At 40.5% G+C, this 16,887-nt stretch overlaps 1 protein-coding gene across 3 annotated transcripts in view; it reads right to left on the reverse strand.

The window, feature by feature from the left end:
* The window catches only part of KDM3B (lysine demethylase 3B), a 48,128-nt gene extending 31,385 nt beyond the window's left edge, over positions 1-16,743 (reverse strand). Inside the window, exons 1-9 of one of the 3 annotated variants that reach the window (XM_054642581.2) lie at positions 16,435-16,743; positions 12,754-12,921; positions 10,221-10,334; positions 9,637-9,742; positions 8,088-8,212; positions 6,605-6,673; positions 5,102-5,683; positions 1,465-2,707; positions 898-1,099 (exon numbers count right to left, since the gene is read on the reverse strand). In XM_054642581.2, coding sequence (XP_054498556.1) covers positions 898-1,099; positions 1,465-2,707; positions 5,102-5,683; positions 6,605-6,673; positions 8,088-8,212; positions 9,637-9,742; positions 10,221-10,334; positions 12,754-12,921; positions 16,435-16,605 — 2,780 coding nt within the window. In that variant the 5' untranslated portion in view covers positions 16,606-16,743. Of the gene's footprint in view, positions 1-897; positions 1,100-1,422; positions 2,708-5,101; positions 5,684-6,604; positions 6,674-8,087; positions 8,213-9,636; positions 9,743-10,220; positions 10,335-12,753; positions 12,922-16,434 lie in introns of all 3 variants that reach the window. The other 2 variants (XM_054642579.2, XM_077186641.1) reach the window with 2 other exon arrangements.
* Positions 16,744-16,887: the final 144 nt, after the last annotated feature.

The raw sequence follows: 16,887 nt of genomic DNA on the forward strand, positions 1-16,887 counted from the left end.
CAGTTCTGGCTAGGGCTGCCAACACTTGGCAACTCTTCCAATAGCTCATATGACGATATATGCAAAAATCCTTGTCCCACTGGTCTCCACATCGATGAATCACTACTGTTTTACCAATAGCTGTTAACCCTCCCTTTACCTTGTGTGGCAAAAGGTGTAAAACCGTATGACAGAACCCTAAGCATCTCCTGTCAATATCAAAGATAACTTCATTTTTAAGCAGAAACCATCTTATCTTTAACCTCAAGCTAGATTATTTTTAACAAGTTTAGGAAAAGAAGCAGCATGTTTACTGGATGGGTGACACATACTAAAAATTCAATTCATCCTTTACATGTCAGAAAGTCATTTAACTACTTTCGGAAAAAGATGCGTAGCACTTGCTAGGATCGACAGTTAAGGAAGACAAAAAGAAACACAACAGGTCAAAGAAGAGTAAGTCATGTATATAACACAGAGGGAACACAGACATAGCGTTCTACTCCTAAAAATTAGTCCTGTGCTCTACAGAATATGGTCGAACATTAGCCTCATGCCGGCAATGTTTAATTACTTGTTGAGTGGATTAAAATTTTACCTTTGTTCTGAATGCCTTATGAAGGAGTGAGAGTTATTGTTTACTAACTGCCACCCAGAAGTAAAATTCTACCCAATAAAGCAAATTCAGTTTCCTGAGGCTGTACCCAGAAGCTCACTTAGTATCTTATAGCTTTATCTTTGAAAAGAAGCTCTTACTGGGCCAGTGAGGGAATTCCCGTCAGGTGATGCAGGGAAATGCAAGACACTCAAAACCTTCACTATTGTACCCAAGCATATTTAATAAATAAAACATTGTGCTTGGACATGGCCCAAGCTCTGCACACAGACTATATATGAAGAAAGGAAGAATTTGAGCACCTCCGGAAATGGAAGAAGCGACACGCCACAGTTGAGTCATCCTGCTCTTGCTCCTTAAATTTGCGGTACCGCTCCAGACGGCACTCCCGACACTTGTGAAGATGTGGAGCTACATTGATGCAAGAGCCATCCTGGAGAAAAGGCTCACCTGACTGCTTCAGCTTCCTCACCTTACTCATATCTTTCAGCACAGACTGGCCAACTGGGTGAGGCAAAGTAGAAGTAAAAATCTATTAGTTAACTGCAACAGCAAAAGGATACTGGCTCCAACAACCATCTTTTCAGAGATCTGTATGTTCATACCCATATAAAACCAGTAAGTCTGTTCAAGCCTACAGCATACCACACTTCTGTCCTGACACACAGGCTTAAACATTTATCAAAGTGAACACCAAATTCACATACATGAAGCATTAAGCTTCAGCCTTGTAAGCATCCTGTGTGCTGCCTACTGAATATGTATGAGGTCTACAACTGTGGTTAGTTTACGCAGTTTATTACACAGGAGATAACCCAGTATCCCACCTCCTTGTGCTTCCAAAACATCATCTGCATTCAAGTCATCACCTTTTAGGGGAGCTGTGCGGGGCCGGCCCTTTGGGGCTTGCTTCCCCTTTCCTTTACCCAGCAGTAATTCTGCATTGCGCTCCACATTGGGGCCTAGCTTCGCCATCAAATGGTCTGGGATACCCTTCATACAAGCCTTAGCCTGCAACTGGTCTTCAGAGTCACTCAAATCTGACAGATCACTATTTGTACTGGAGTCAGAGTCCTGCTTGGACGTTAAGCTCCGCTCATCTAGGGAGAACCTTTTCACAGCTTCAAAAGGGGCTTTCTTCTCCTGTGGAAACTCTGCTTGTGAAGAGAAAAGGGTAGGTGCATGTCTGCCAAACACATTAGAAAAAGTTTTCAGAAGAGGATTGTCCTGCTGCCCAGGCCCAACAGCTGGTTTTTCTTCTGTTGGACTGGAGGATAGTGTGGGCATCTCAATAGGCTGTGTCAGGCTGCTGCTCGGTGAGCTGGAACGGCCATTCCCTACAGTGGAAGGGCTTTGAACACCAGCAGTAGCTGTTGAACCAGAAGCACTAGAGATCACCTTTGAGGAGTCAGTTGTTATAAACAAGGTTTTCTTCTTCGCTAAAGAGTCTGTACAGGTGAGTGATTCCGGCCAGCCAGAAGTGGCCTTATGACCCACAGGTGTTGACGGAGCACAAACCCCCGCCTGAGATGAAGATGCAAAGCCACTGAAAGGACTGAATTCTGCTTTCTCAGCAAATGCCAGGAAAGGGTTCGAGGGTTCCTCTCGTGATAGCTTTGGAGGCTGTAAAAATAGGTTTTCATGGCTATCAGAGGGACGAGTATTCAACAGACTTCGTGAAAAAGCTGGAGTAAGGGTAGGCATAGATTCCACAGGCAGCTTCCGCTCTACAGAACTACCAGACTGGGCTCCTGGCTTACAGTCCACTGAAAGAATTTTACCTTTACAAGTCCCAGCACCCACACTCTCTGTACACTGCTTGAATGAGTCTCGACTAGAGACATCTTCAGTCAAGCTCTCTGAAATGACCGTGAAATAGTTACTGGAAGGAAGATTCTGGGACATGCACTGAAAAAATAAGTTCTTGGATGAATCAGAATCTTTTTGAGCCTCTTGTCCAGTACCACAGCCAAAAGGAAATCCAGAAGGTTTGCTTTCTGGAGCCATCACTCCATTTGATTGGCTCCTTCCAGCCCCAAATATCAAGGACTGGGAAGCACTTGGGAGAGAGACTCCAAATCCAGGAGAAGCCAAAACTGAATTTCGGGAATTCTGGAACAAAATTAGTAAGCATTAGTCTATTATAAGATTGTTATTTGAAACAAGACTACTTTAGTTCATCTTGTAGTACTATCAGCATTCTCCTTACCCATCAGGAATAAAAATTTCCAGCAGACTTACAATTACTTCTTTAAAGATTCCTACCCACAAGCTATTGAAATTGAAGACACACAGAGAAAACTAATACTTAATGTCTTATCACACTTTAGAACAAAGGTGAGGCACCAGACAGGTAAACTAATTCATAGAAAAGCAAGTTAGTAAAACTGCTGATAATTTGAATTCAAATCAACAAAAAGGGAACCATAGTTGAAACTATTTTTGAATACCCTCCAATCTTTCACCCTCCCCCAAGAGCATTCTGATAAGCTTCATCTACTTAAGTAGCACCCCTGAAATAAGTATCTTAGTTTGCAAGTTAAGTAAACAAAGCAAGCCCCTAGCAGTTATCAGACAAACTATTCCTGATCCCTACAACTCACATCTGCTGACAGGTAGACAGATGCCTAGGACGTGGAGCCTTCCAGGGAACAACTCAGTAGAGGTTAAGCACAAAATGCTTAATTTTTATGACCATTAAATACAGGAAAGTTTTGTGAATGACAGATTTCTACTAGAACCATAACTGTGATATGGAATATTCACTTGCTCTCTTCTCAATTGGTACTTGTTCAGATTCCAATTCTGACAGTCCTACTATAACTGATTATATACTGTGACTAATTCCTCATAGAATCATTTAGATCAGCTCTACTCCTTTTCTTTGAATTTCCACTTAGAAATCTGCTCATCATTAACACAATTTTATTTCAAGGTCATGTTAAATACAACCACAGACTCTGTGCAACACATCCTACTGGTCACTAGTGTCCCTGCACACCTACCTGACTGCATACTAATGTTTAGCTGGCTCCTCATTACCAATCTACAGCTGTAATAACTTTAATAACCTATTAACAGTTCTTCCAGATATTAGAATTTTAGATATTTCTTTTTAGAGATAAAAATAATTTTAGAAAACTGTGTTCTAATAGTTTCTAAAAGAATATGAATTTGAATGGAAACCAAGGTTGTGAAGCCATCTCAAGGACCCAGTTACACTATGATACAGTAGATAAGTCTGAAACAGTAACATATATGAACTATCTACAACACTCTTATTGATTTATGTCAGGTTCCCTCCCTCAAAAAAAAAAATAGTTTAAAATGGACTAACGGCCTGCTTGCCAACTCTGAAGCTGAATTATTAATGTTTTAAAAAAGTGATGTGGGGTTGGAGAGAGGGAAAGAAGGAGAGGTGGTACCAAAATTTCTCAGTACAATTACACAATCTACAGTTGCTCCCAACTCTGAATTTATTTATTGGGGGGTGGAGGATAGAAGAGTTCATATTACATCATATTATGCTCATATGCAACACTCCTGTTTTCCACAATTCTATTCCTCCTTTACACCTTCCCATCCAGGAATCTTTATCCCAAGGTAAATATTTAACCTTTCCACCCATTCCATTATGTAATACAAAAGACAGGGATGATAACAATGCCTTCAACTTCCTGGCAATCACACTGGACTCTCTTAACACATCTCCCATTTTCTTCACTTTCTTTATACAGCAGATGGCGAGATTCTTTATTTTTGTTGTACTTAATTGAGGTGGGTTTCATTTTTGTTTTGTTTTTACAAACCTTCATTTGATTTATTTTAGAAGTCTTCTATTTTGCCTTTAACAGGGTTTCCCTTCTATTTTTCTACTCTTGTCCTTGTAAACAAGGCATAACTAAAAGGCCTTCAAGTTGCTTCCAGACTGACCTCTCATCTCAAATATTTTAATTATTTCCTTGGTTTTAGTCCTAGATAGTATACAATGCAACTGGCTCCTTTTTCTACTATATAGGTAACACAGCTCTAACACACAAGACAGGCATCTTTCAAAGGTCTTCTAAATGTAGGCTCATTGTTTTTCTAGTTTTGAGGCTTTTTTCTTTATGTAACTTGAATGTTCAATTCAGTGTACATGTGCATACAAATTTATTTATATAAAGGCAAGAGATTTTAAGAGGGCTGTCTTCTGTAAGACACAACAAAATTAATTAAGTGCAGTGCTTAGTATTATTTTAAAGCTGCATTTCTCAGATTAAGGCTGGATAAGCACAAGAGTGCTGCTGCAGTTATCTCTTACTACTCCTTCACCAATTATCTCAATTTTCTTTTGAGTAATTTTTTAAGTCAGATAACAGGTTTTCTTTGGGAGGAGATGGACTCATGAGAGAAAAAGTAGTTTTTTCAGTTCCATGGGCACACATTTTAACAGGAGTATATTGCAGAACATCTGTTGCAAACATGTAAATCTTTCTAGAACAAGTGGGATCATGAGCTACTCACCTCTCCCTGGGTTTGTGATCGGACTGTTTTCAGTTTTTCCTGTCCAGTAACAGCTGGCAAACTGGTATCAGAGATCCTCACAGTTGTCAGTGTCGAAGCAGTTGTAGTAACTGCAGTTGCAGAAGTCACTGTGCCTTGGCCAACCTGTTCCAGTGATTTTCCTGCCTCTTTACACCCAGATCCAACTTGCAATGGCTGTCCGGCCACAGAAGAAAATGGAGTGAAGGGCAATGGTGTGTCACCACCAACTGGCTCGTCTTGGACTACTAATGTTCGGCCATTCTCTTTGGTGTAAGTAGCAAAACGAATATTGCGACTAATCTGAGGAAGAAATGAAGGCAACTGCTTGGCCCTTGGATCCAGTCCTGTTTCACTACCGGAGACTCCTTTCCAGGGACCTCTGCTTGCCTCACCTCCATCACTACCATTGCTATCTGCCTCACCCCTCTCCTTTAGCTTCTTTGTTGCAGGATCACAACCAGGATCTGATACATTTTTCCTCCTCCTTCCATCCTTTCCCTCCAGGCTTTCCTTCTTCTTTTTCCCTTTAGATGATGATTTAGCTGCTTTTAGGCCCCCTCCCTATAATAGACAAAGCCATGCAATCACTAAACATAACAGTCCAGATACCCATTCAGAGAACTTTCTTCTGTTAGAACAGAATATATTACACTGCTCTGAAGTTTAGGAACATTTTATCACAAATTGAGACATCTAAAGAGAGATGATATGTGAGCACAGAACACAAGCATTAAGCACAGTCTTGTCTTTTTTGTACTAGAGTAAGATCTGCACAAGTAATTTTTTAGCTGAGCAACCTTGCTGTAGCTTGAACCACATCCTGGCCGATTTTGAGAAATACGCAATACTCCAACAAAGCTCTTAGTAACGTATGAATACCACCTGCACACTAATTTTTGCTCCAAGCATAAACCCCATGATTCTTTTGAATGGCACACTTTCTGTTCATTACACAAAGCCTACAATATTTAACTGCAGGAGATAGCTTGCCCTTTAGCCTAGGGTAAAAATTCAGGTTCAAACATTATCATGGAACATCTCAATCGAGGCAGTGAAATGCCATAAATATATAAGCCTGCTTACAAGGCACAGCAGCCAGATGGTAATTTTTAGAAATGCCTTAAAAGGTCTGTGAAGGAGCACAGAATGATCCTATTAGAAAAAGGCAGCAACACTCCACCTTAAAATGGAGTACAACCACCATGGTTACATTGCTACTGATCATCCCTCTAAGATCCATGATAAATTTAATAAACAGACCTGAACAAAAAGAGAAGATAGCTTAAAGAAAGCTATGACCATCAAAATGGTAAACAAAATTTTCCTGTTCAAACTTTAGGAGGAAAATTACTAAAATTATTCAAAATCCACAGTAAACACTGCATCATTTTTCAGTCCTTTCCAGATTTTACTTATTTCACATCAAAAATTTTACAAAGTTGCACACTGTGTATACAAGACCTGAATGAACTGCTGTACTACCTCGCCTGGAGAAGTGTTATCCATCACCACGTGAATCAGTCGAGGATCCACCGACTTTATCTCACCACTCTAATTTTTAGACAGATTGATAATGAGGAAATAGGAAAAAGAAAAGCAGAGGTTAATTTTAAATTCAAAGTATATAGTATCAACATAAGAGACTTAAACACACTGTTACTGCACAGGTCCTCTCCCATTTACATTTTCTTCTTTTACTTATTTACCTTTTACTATCTTTATTTACCTTTTACTATGTCACTTCCTTAGTAATACTACAGCCTTCTAGTTTACCTTCTATCCTTTTGCTCCTTCTCTATTTCAAAAACTTTCAGATTTGATTCCTACCACTGTTTGTATATTTGCTCCGTTGAGCATTTCTAAGGTATTCTTTGCATTAAATGTAACTCTTGAATTTCATTTAACATTGTTACATATATGTTTACTCCCTTAGATCTAGAAAGGACCACTGGAAGAAGCACATCGGTGTAGCCCAAGTATCCTCATCAGCGTTTCCCCAAAAGAAGCAACAAATATCCAATCTCTGTAACTGTTCTTGGAGGTTCCTTTCTATTTCACAGTAAGTACACAGGAAACTCCGTGCTTTTTAGCACGTATCTGCTGAACGCACATAACTCCACAATTTCTATGGCTCTCCAAAGTACTATACTGATTTACCATACAAAGTACACTTTTTTCCCTGTGTGCCAGCAATAGCAGCACTCAGAGTGCAGGATTACTGCTCATTCAGTGCATTCCATCTACACATGGAAAAGGCTACAAAGGCAGTGGGCGCAAGACACAAGATGGGCTCTAAAAACCAAGATGCATGCTACTGCTACACAGCACCATGGACCCGCTCCCAGTTGTTCCAGAAAACGGAAGCTATCAGGAGCAGGCCACCGGCAAGACTGAGCTACCTGTCAGACTGCACAGAAGCACATAATAAAAACCAGTAACTAGCAGTGCAGATTCTCTGTGCTGTACACAGGTTTACTGATAGGAACAGGGCAAAAGTAAATAGTCTGAGCTAAAATATATAAATCAAATTTATTTATATAAAGACTTCATCTGCTGTGCTACAATTATTTCAAACTACTTGTACAGTCTGTCAGATGGAAACCAAGAGAAGGCATAGGAAAACCACAACGTAAGGGACCCAGAAGGTAGCTTTCTATGCATCAGCATGCTTTCCCTTCTGGAGAGTAATTTCCAATATTTTTTCTTACAGCACTAATTTCCAATGAAACTCTTACAGCTTTTTTTTTTTTTTAATAGAAGTGGCCTGTGTGACATCACTTTTTCAAGAAAGTCATCCTAATAGGAAAAAAAAAAAACCCTGTGAATCACAACACAAATAATTACTAATCTTTTAAAGCAGAAAAACAACCCAAAATAACAAGTTTTGGTGAAGCTGTCATTCTCCACATACAGATATTGAGGAATGGTATTTTAGGAACACCAAAGCAGCGCTTCATATTTTTACCTCAGTCACAGACACTTCCATAAGACGAGTTATTGGGTCTTGGTGGCTCACAACACCACAGAGCCAGCTATTTTCATCCTCTGGTTGATAAACTTTAACTCGCTGGCCTTGGACACTGTAAGGACCTGGAAAAGAAGGACTTTGAGGACATTTTCCAAACCAGCTTTGTGTCATACAATAAAATGGTTCTGTGTACTTAATTAGGGCTTGAAGTGTCATCTTCCAGGTGGAAAGAAATTAAAACACCAGGGCTTCTGCTGCAAATCCTGTGTAAGCAGGCATTTTATCCTAAAAAGTCAACAGGTCCTCATTGCTGTAACTCATGAATACAGTTTACACATAAAAAAACCTAAACGTGAAAGACCAAAATTAACTCACTCCTTTGACAAAATCAAGCTACATGGGGGGTTCCTTGCTAACTAAATTCTTTTTTTTCTGTTTTCTAACCTACAGGTTAGTAATTATGCACCATCAATCCAGTGAACAGTCCCAGTATTCTGACTTAGCCCAGATGTTTCAAGCCCCAGATAAAAAGCTATGCATTTCAGAGTAAAAACATGTATTTGGATATCCAACATCTCTAAACCAACCAGTCTTAGTTCTTTCACACAGATAACAGATCATCTACAGAAAGGTTTCCTCTCACCCTGCCCTTGCTCTCCAGATCAGCATGCTGAGCTTTCCTCCCACCCTAAGTCCACACAAAATAAAACTTCTGCTTATCTTGGATCATCAAAATCTACATGATGCAACAACCTGTATGTGACACAGCCAGAATTAGGCACTTTAGAAGAAGGCTTCAAACTGGACAATTCTTAAGCTACTTGCTCATCAAAGAAGTATTGTCCTCAGAACTTCTATGAATACACATTTTATTTGACCAAAAGGCACCAAATTCCCATGAAGAACTACATCCTCCTTCAGATTTAAGACACTGGTCTGTCTGTAGGGTGGCTCCCTGGCACATGAACTCTGGATAGAAATTATTTTAGTACTTGACCAAGATGACCCAAATCTGACAACCAAAGCCACAATCAGGCTTAACCCTAATACACAATCCAGACAACAGATATTAACTCTATGCTTACCAGCCACATCCACACATATATTCAACTTAAGCAATGGATGTATTAATTATCAAAACATCAAAATTTGAATTGCTATTACAAGGAAAGTTTCTGAGGATCAGCAGCTATAAAGGAACTTCACTTTTAAGTTCCCACAGTTACAGAACAGAACCATAGAAAAGGACCAACACTTTAAAAATTCAGAAGTAAAACTTAAAATAGGGAAGTTGTAAATACACAGACATTGCCCTACTTGAACTACACCTTACGTGACCATTCCCAGTAGGTATTTCTGGTTGTATCTAAGCAACTGCTTACCTGTACCTGTGATAAAGTTACTTTGTAAAGGATTTGCAAAATACAGAACATTGACCCCAAATGAAACAGTAACAGATACTGTTACTATCCCCCTTCACAAATTCCACCGCAGCCTTACGGCGGTTGCACAACAAAGTAGCTCTGCGAAAGAAAACACACCTCACCTCTACTAAATATCTCCTGAAGCTTCTGGTCGCTGATCAGCGCATTGACAGATTCTCTTAGTGAAGGCTGCTCCTGTAGAATCTGATTTTGACTCTCTGTTCCCATCTGCCAAAAACAAACAGTTTTAATAAAGTATAGTCTTCTTGGATAATAGAAACATTAGTTTTTACAAAACAGCTCTTCTTGGACTGCAGTCAGATTGACAAAAAAAAAAAAAGTAAAATTAAAGAAAAATATTACTGAACATGCCAGGAGGAATAAAGGAATTAACTATGCAAAAGCCGTATATATAAAATGTGTATTCATAGAAATTCTGAGGACAAAACTTCCACTGTAATTAACAGCTACACAATGACAGCTAGCTCTCCAATTGAACCATGTAGAGAGTGTCAGTACTTTTCGAATGCAAATGGAGGTCAGTGTAAGGACCTGGAAATGCGGGGAAACAAATACAAATATGTGACAGGGCAGTGAAAGGAGAAAGATGGGTATGTTGTTGAAACAGTAAATAAAACCCCAAAACTAATCTCACAAGCATAGCACAAGGCTAAATTTACATTTCAACTGAACATAGTTCAAATACCTGAAATAAACGTAATCCACTGGCATCAGACAGGAAACGTAAATGTCTGTCCAGAAGAAACTCCACTGGGACCACAGAGCCTAACCCCAGCTTATCTACTAGAGGAGTAAAGGTCTGTGATGAACAACAAAAAAAAGAAGTTACCAAAACGACTGAGCACACATACAGGCCAACAACAGTCGATTTCATACTACTCAGGGTTTTAAAAAATTTAAAATGGTCATTTCTCAACTTGTACTGCCCAGTGCTTGAGTTTTAATGTAAAATACTAGTCATTATGTCTAAGCCAGTAATTCTTGCATTACAAGCAGGAATTACAGACAACTGGATCCACTTTTTCAGTAAATCTTAAAGAAGAAATGAAAACACCTGTGGTAGTGTTTGGTTTTTCATAGGTAAGCACCTTCTGATGCTCAGGTTTAAAAAAAAAAGCTTTGGTTAAGGTTAAAAAAAAGCTTTGGTTAATAGTTCAAACTATCTAACATATTTCAGATATAGCCTCATGAAAGGAGTAGTTTTATTCTTCTACAGAAGCTAGCTGTAGGGAATTTATACACTTATCAAATGAGAGCATTTTTGGCTAGTGGTTTGCGAAAAGCTGAAGTTCCTAGCAAGTGTATTACTGATGTTCAAGATGCAGAGCAAATCACTAAAAATACCTAGTGAATTCAGAAACCTTGTAATAGTAGAATCAGACAACCTTATAACATAACTTGCTGTGGGAAGAGGAAGTTGCCAACCAGAGTCTTTGAAATGTGCTACTTGTCTCAAGCTCTCACATACATGATTTTAACACAAGTATTCACGACATTTTTCCCTTAACAGCTCTCATCAACTTTGCTTACATTCCATTCTCCCGTACACAACAGAATAAATATAAAAATATAAAAATTTAGTCACTCAGTTTATGCAAAACTCTCTCCTGAAAGCAAACAGGATTACAAAAAAGAGACAATGAAGAATGAAAACACATTCATAAGTGATATATCTTAAACAAACAAAAAAAGAACCAAAACCCACCATCCCCCACACTCCTGAAACATACCATTCCCTTTGTAATGCTAAGCAGTTGGTTTCCCATTGCAAGTATGTACTCTGGTGCTTTGACTAACTCCAATCTGCATTCCCATGCAGTTATCTGAGTAGGCCTGTAGTACCTAGAGAAAGCTCCAATGCTCACGTGGCTGTCCAGAGTACAGAGGATGGAAACATTTTTTCAGCAAGCCTACAGATAAAGCTTGAGTTGTAGTGGAAATAGTCTGGAATTACACAGTCAGCATGCAGACTATTGTAACACCCCCGAATCACTCAGATTTTGACCAATTTGGAAATCAACTGAAAGACGCTGATCCTGTGTAAAAACAGTTTCCCAGATGAAAAAATGAACTGGAGTTCATTTTTGGAGACAAGCTGGAAATACACCAACAGGAAAACTTCACCTATGGAAAAAACACTCTCTACAGAGTCACTGCTGTAAAGGCCTGGTCTTCTTCTGCCTTAAACCAAACGCAATAAAAGAAATCTTCAGAGAAAGATGCAGTGATGAACTTAGTGCTTTGAGCCTGAATGCCCATTCAAAACACTAAATTCAAATTCTACCAAGGCACATGATCCTTGACAGGAAAAAATGTTTCAATGTATCCATGTACAAAACGTATTAAAAAGCAGAGAGTAGGATACCGAGCAGTCCAAGGCCTGGTGGGAGGACAAAAGAAACAAAAGGGGCAAATAATAAAAATTAAACAGCATAAAAATGAGGTAAGGATTCCCACATATAATGATCGTTCCTCTTCAGAAGTCACTAAGAGAAGAAATATATAAGGAATGCTCTTCACTATATACTACTCATCAAGATGTTTGCAGAATGGGTATATTCAGATATGCTAGCTAAAATAAACTGGCTTTGTTTTTAAGTGTCATGACATGTAACTGCCATGTAAATAGCAATATGGTTAACCACATCAAGAAACATGAGAAAATTTTGCACGTCATGTTAGTTAATGCTGACAACAAAACAGAAATAGATTTTTTAGATTAGGAGTGGCCAATTTATGGTTTATATATCAGGCACAGCATGCATTCTCTTCCTGAAGATTGCCTTCTGGTATGCCTATTCAATTGATGCAACAGCCTTTACCATACAGAGCTCTGGAAAGTCCTTCGTAAGACCAAAAGGGTTATTCTCACAATGCAGAAAGCCCTGACATACACAAGGTTTTAAAATAGGGAAAAATAATATTTTCAGATATATAACACATTTCTTCAGAGACTAACTTTAAATAGTAAATATCACTTTTCTGTACAATATGTCATAGCAAGTTCTGGGGTAGGAACTGGAAGCATACTGCCTCTCCAATGCCTTCCCAAAGGCACTATTAAGTACCAGTTAAGGAACTCGTATTAGTAAAAGTCCATGCCCCAAGCAAGTTTTGAACCTGCAAAACGGTGCCCTCTACAATATCCACGCATTGAGCTTCACAGTGGAGGTGATGAAAATCTGTGAGGATCTAAGGGCTTCTGGTCAAATACTCACCAGCGCAGGCCACTGCGCCTGTGAGATTCTAGTCCCCTGAAGCATAACAGGATCATTTCGAGGTGCCCAAACCAATGATCCTTCCAGCAGCAACACTATAACTTCTTCAGCATGGACTTTCACCCACGCATGTTGTTTCCAGTTACAGCCATCGAATTCCACAAAGATCTGATTTTCAAAAAAAAAAAAAAAAAAAAAAAAAAAAATCTTATTTCAGACACAATAGAAAATAAGATTCCTACAATCCTTATGGAAAATGAGATCGCACTTTTAGTAAGAAAAATCAGGGTAAGTATTGCAATGTTATTACTGAGAATACATCTACATAGCTACAGGAATCAAATTAACAATCACTAACCTATGAAAAACTATTTAAGCCCAAACATACATCACTGGCTCCAAATGCTGTGTTTTCCTATACAAAATTAAAGACATGAAAATTGTTCATCCCAAAATACAGATGATGACCCAATGCAAGCCTCTTTCACAGCAGGAATTTTTAGAGAATCTCAACACTCTTACTTGGCACTTCAGTAGACAGCCTGTATCAGTATGGTTAACTGACATTCACAGAACTAAATTCTTCAGCCTGCAAGGTTTGTGTTTGCAAAACCCATTCTAAATCGGAAGCTTTGTCTTGTCTTGTATGTTATTAAACTCCCTGAACAAATGCAAATATTTTGGATGGCATGAGATTACCCAGAATTACCTACTTGCTAGATTTTTAATAACCTTATTTACAAGTGTAATAATATAAACCACACTATACACACTACAAATCTAAATCACTATTCTATCTTTTTCTTTCCTATCACAAAGGACAACTGTTAAAATAATTTGAAATTACATGGCAAGAATGCTAAGGTCTCAAATCTCATTCCATGTCCTAACAACTGAAGCTATAATCTGTTAGAAAAGTCACATTCCAATCTCTCACCAACAGAACTTACACACTTGCCAAATATAATCAAACATGTCAGATGAACAGCAAAAAATTACTAATCGGTTAAGGAACACCTTAAGCTGGATATCAAAACAGGGTTTTGTAACCATCGCTGGGAAGCAACAAGGCTAACCAGAGACAAACGACTTTCTGCTTTACCAATACACCGTATTAAAAGAAGTACTAGAGACCACTTAACTCCTCTACCCCATTCCTCCCCCCAGACTCAAAAGCTCAAACCCCAAGGGAAGAATATGAAGTAACTCTCTTGATCAATTCTTGAACTCCATTACTGCTTAAGCTGCCTTGCTGAGAAACAGTGTCAGACCTTCCAAGATATCCTTCCACCAATTAAACAATTTTCAGCAATATAGTGGAAATTAGACTGAACATCTTTCCATTTTCAGTGGGTCTATAGCTTTCTTAATACTACATTTGTGCTATTTTGCCAACACTTTGTGTCCCAGGCCTCCTAACTTTTATGGTATTGTAGAGCTTGCCTATCAATTAAAACAATGATCTCTCATACTTCTATTCCACATAAGAAAAGCAGTACTGTCCTTCATGTGACACATTGAGTTATTTTCCCATTAGCACACACTTTTACAATATTAGGAACAGACTGAGATAAAGCTCAACAGGTCTTTAATGATCCTGTTCTAGTAATCATTTTGAGAAGGAGGGTAATACCTGTTTCCATTTAGAAGAGGCAAAGCTGTTTTCAAATGGCAGCATAATTTTTCCTCAGGATTTCTTCTAGATGCTCTGAATATGGGACGACAACTATGACTGACCTTTATGTGTATTTTTTTGAGGACTAACCACAATTAGGTTACTCCACATTATAGCAAAGTAAGAAGGTCTACGAGCTACTCTCTGTAACCAAAATTTTACAGGGGAAAAAACCCAAAGATCTTTCAGAGGCTTTCCTCTACCAGGAAAAAAAAAACCAAAAACCAACAACGAAACCCATACTTTTGAATTTTATATTTCTTTCTATTCCCAAGATTTCTGCCCTAGAAAGGTGGAGATATTCAACTGCACTTTTGTACTTCTATAAGCCCAATATGAGACTACAGGCTAGCAATTGATACCATCCTTCCAGGATACTATGAGAAAGGACAGACTTATGTAGACCAAAGAGTAGAAAATAAATTTTTCCTAGCCTTTATCACACCTAGTCCACATTGTTACCTTAGAAGAGTATTTCCTAAACAGTGGTTGACTGCTTGGTGCCTGCCAACTCATCACTTCTGATAGAATTACTTTAAAGAGAACTCTTTTCCAATAGCATATCATTGCCATTGTCACAGCAGCATTCATTATGCATGGAAGAGTCCATGAAAACACTGAAATGTCCCACATTACTCTAAATTCTGCCTCGACTATTTTACACATTTCACATTTTACAGTTCTTGCATAGATTTTTGAGAATACGCTGTTTAGAGACAGCTATACCCCTGAAACAGTATTAAGTGGAAGGCTACTGATGAAAGGAGCTGGGGAGAGAACTGCAGTGCTGAATGAAGGTAATTAATTCACACACCAATGAAAATGCAAGACTACTGATGACACACATGTCCAATGCAGTCTGCTACAAGAGCAGCTCTTCAGCTGGATCTTAGCCCCGACACACTTTCATAATTCAGATAGTTTCAAACACCTGACACATTTCCCTTTTGAAGAAACGCTTTATGCATGGGCTTTTCCTTCCTCCTCCTTGAACAAGTTAGAAGCAGCTAGAGTACACAACCGCAGCTCTCAACTGCAGACATAGGGTGCCAGGCCCACCCGATTTGCAGAGCCAAACCTAGCACACTGCTTTCTACTGACAGCCATAGGTGAAGTTCTAGAACAAGGACAAGAAAGCAGTATCACTAGAGGACAGAGGTCAAGGTAACAGCTCAAATTTAGAACTCTGCAAACAAGGCCAAAGAACTTATGGTAACTACTAATTTTTTAAAAAATGATCATAAAGAGAACTAAAACTCTTCACAAACACAGAACCTCATTCCTACTACCATGGGACACTAAATCAGACACAGCCCTCCAAAGCATGCCAGCACTTAAAACAAGTGCCTGCAGAATTGACACATGCAAAGAGACACTCCACCAATACATTTCAAGAGCTCTTTTTAGGATCTCCACCCAAACGTTTCACTGAGCTATACTAGAAATAAACCAGACAAATGCTAGGGTGCTTAAATACATTACATGAAGCCCAAATTCCTACAACTAAATACAAAACCTGAGAAAAAATCAAATGGATGAGCCTGACTCAAAAGTCAGCCCTCAATATGTATTTTCATATATAATTCACGGTAATCGAGAATACTTAACATCTTCCCGGCGGAAAAACAAAACGAAACAACCTAAAAAACCCCAAAACAACGCTTTGAGGTTATATACATACATATCCATCAGCACCAGAAATGTCCCAGACGTATTTGTTTTACACCTATGTTACTTCCAACCACCGCACCGGCGGTACCGGACCCCTCATATATCTGCCCGGTCGCTCCGCCGCTGCGCTCGTCGCAGGCTGGACCCGCCGCTTCCAGCCCCGGAGCGCGTCCGGCGGGCCCGGCGCTGCAGGAGGGCTCGGGCCGCCGGCACAGTTCGGCCGCAGCACCCCGCCCGCCCCCAGTCTAGCCCGGCCCGTCCGCGGCCCTCGCGGGAGGCTCGACCCGCGGCCCCGTCCACGGTACTGTGCACCCCACTCCCGCCCCAGGCCTCACCGCCAGGTCCTGGGGCACAGCTCCGCTCATGGCCCTCACGGTGCCGCTCCGCCAGGCCCGTGCGGGCAGCGCAGGCCCCGGCTCCGACCCCGCCGTCTCGCCTTCGCCCGGCCCCGCCGCCAGCAGCAGCAGAAGCCGCTTTCCCACGGGAGAGGCCGCCGCGTCCGCCATCCCCGCCGGGCAGAGCCGCCGCCACCGCCCGAGCGCTCCGGCCGCAGCCGCCGCCCGAGGCACCGAGAGGCTCCTGCCCCGCGCTGGGCCCGAGCGCCGCCCGCCGCCGTCCCGGCGTGCACTGCGCGATCGACCCGGCCCCACAAGGCCCCGCGCGGGACGGGCGGGACCCGGGCGGTCCGAGGGGCCGTCGGGAGGGACGGGCCTTGTTGCGGAGCGGGAGGGCCGGTCGGCGGGCGTAGGGCTTGCCTAGGCAGAATCCCACACGACCGCCAAATTCAA

The sequence above is a fragment of the Agelaius phoeniceus genome, chromosome 15 (genome assembly GCF_051311805.1).
Source record: "Agelaius phoeniceus isolate bAgePho1 chromosome 15, bAgePho1.hap1, whole genome shotgun sequence".
NCBI lineage: Eukaryota > Metazoa > Chordata > Aves > Passeriformes > Icteridae > Agelaius > Agelaius phoeniceus.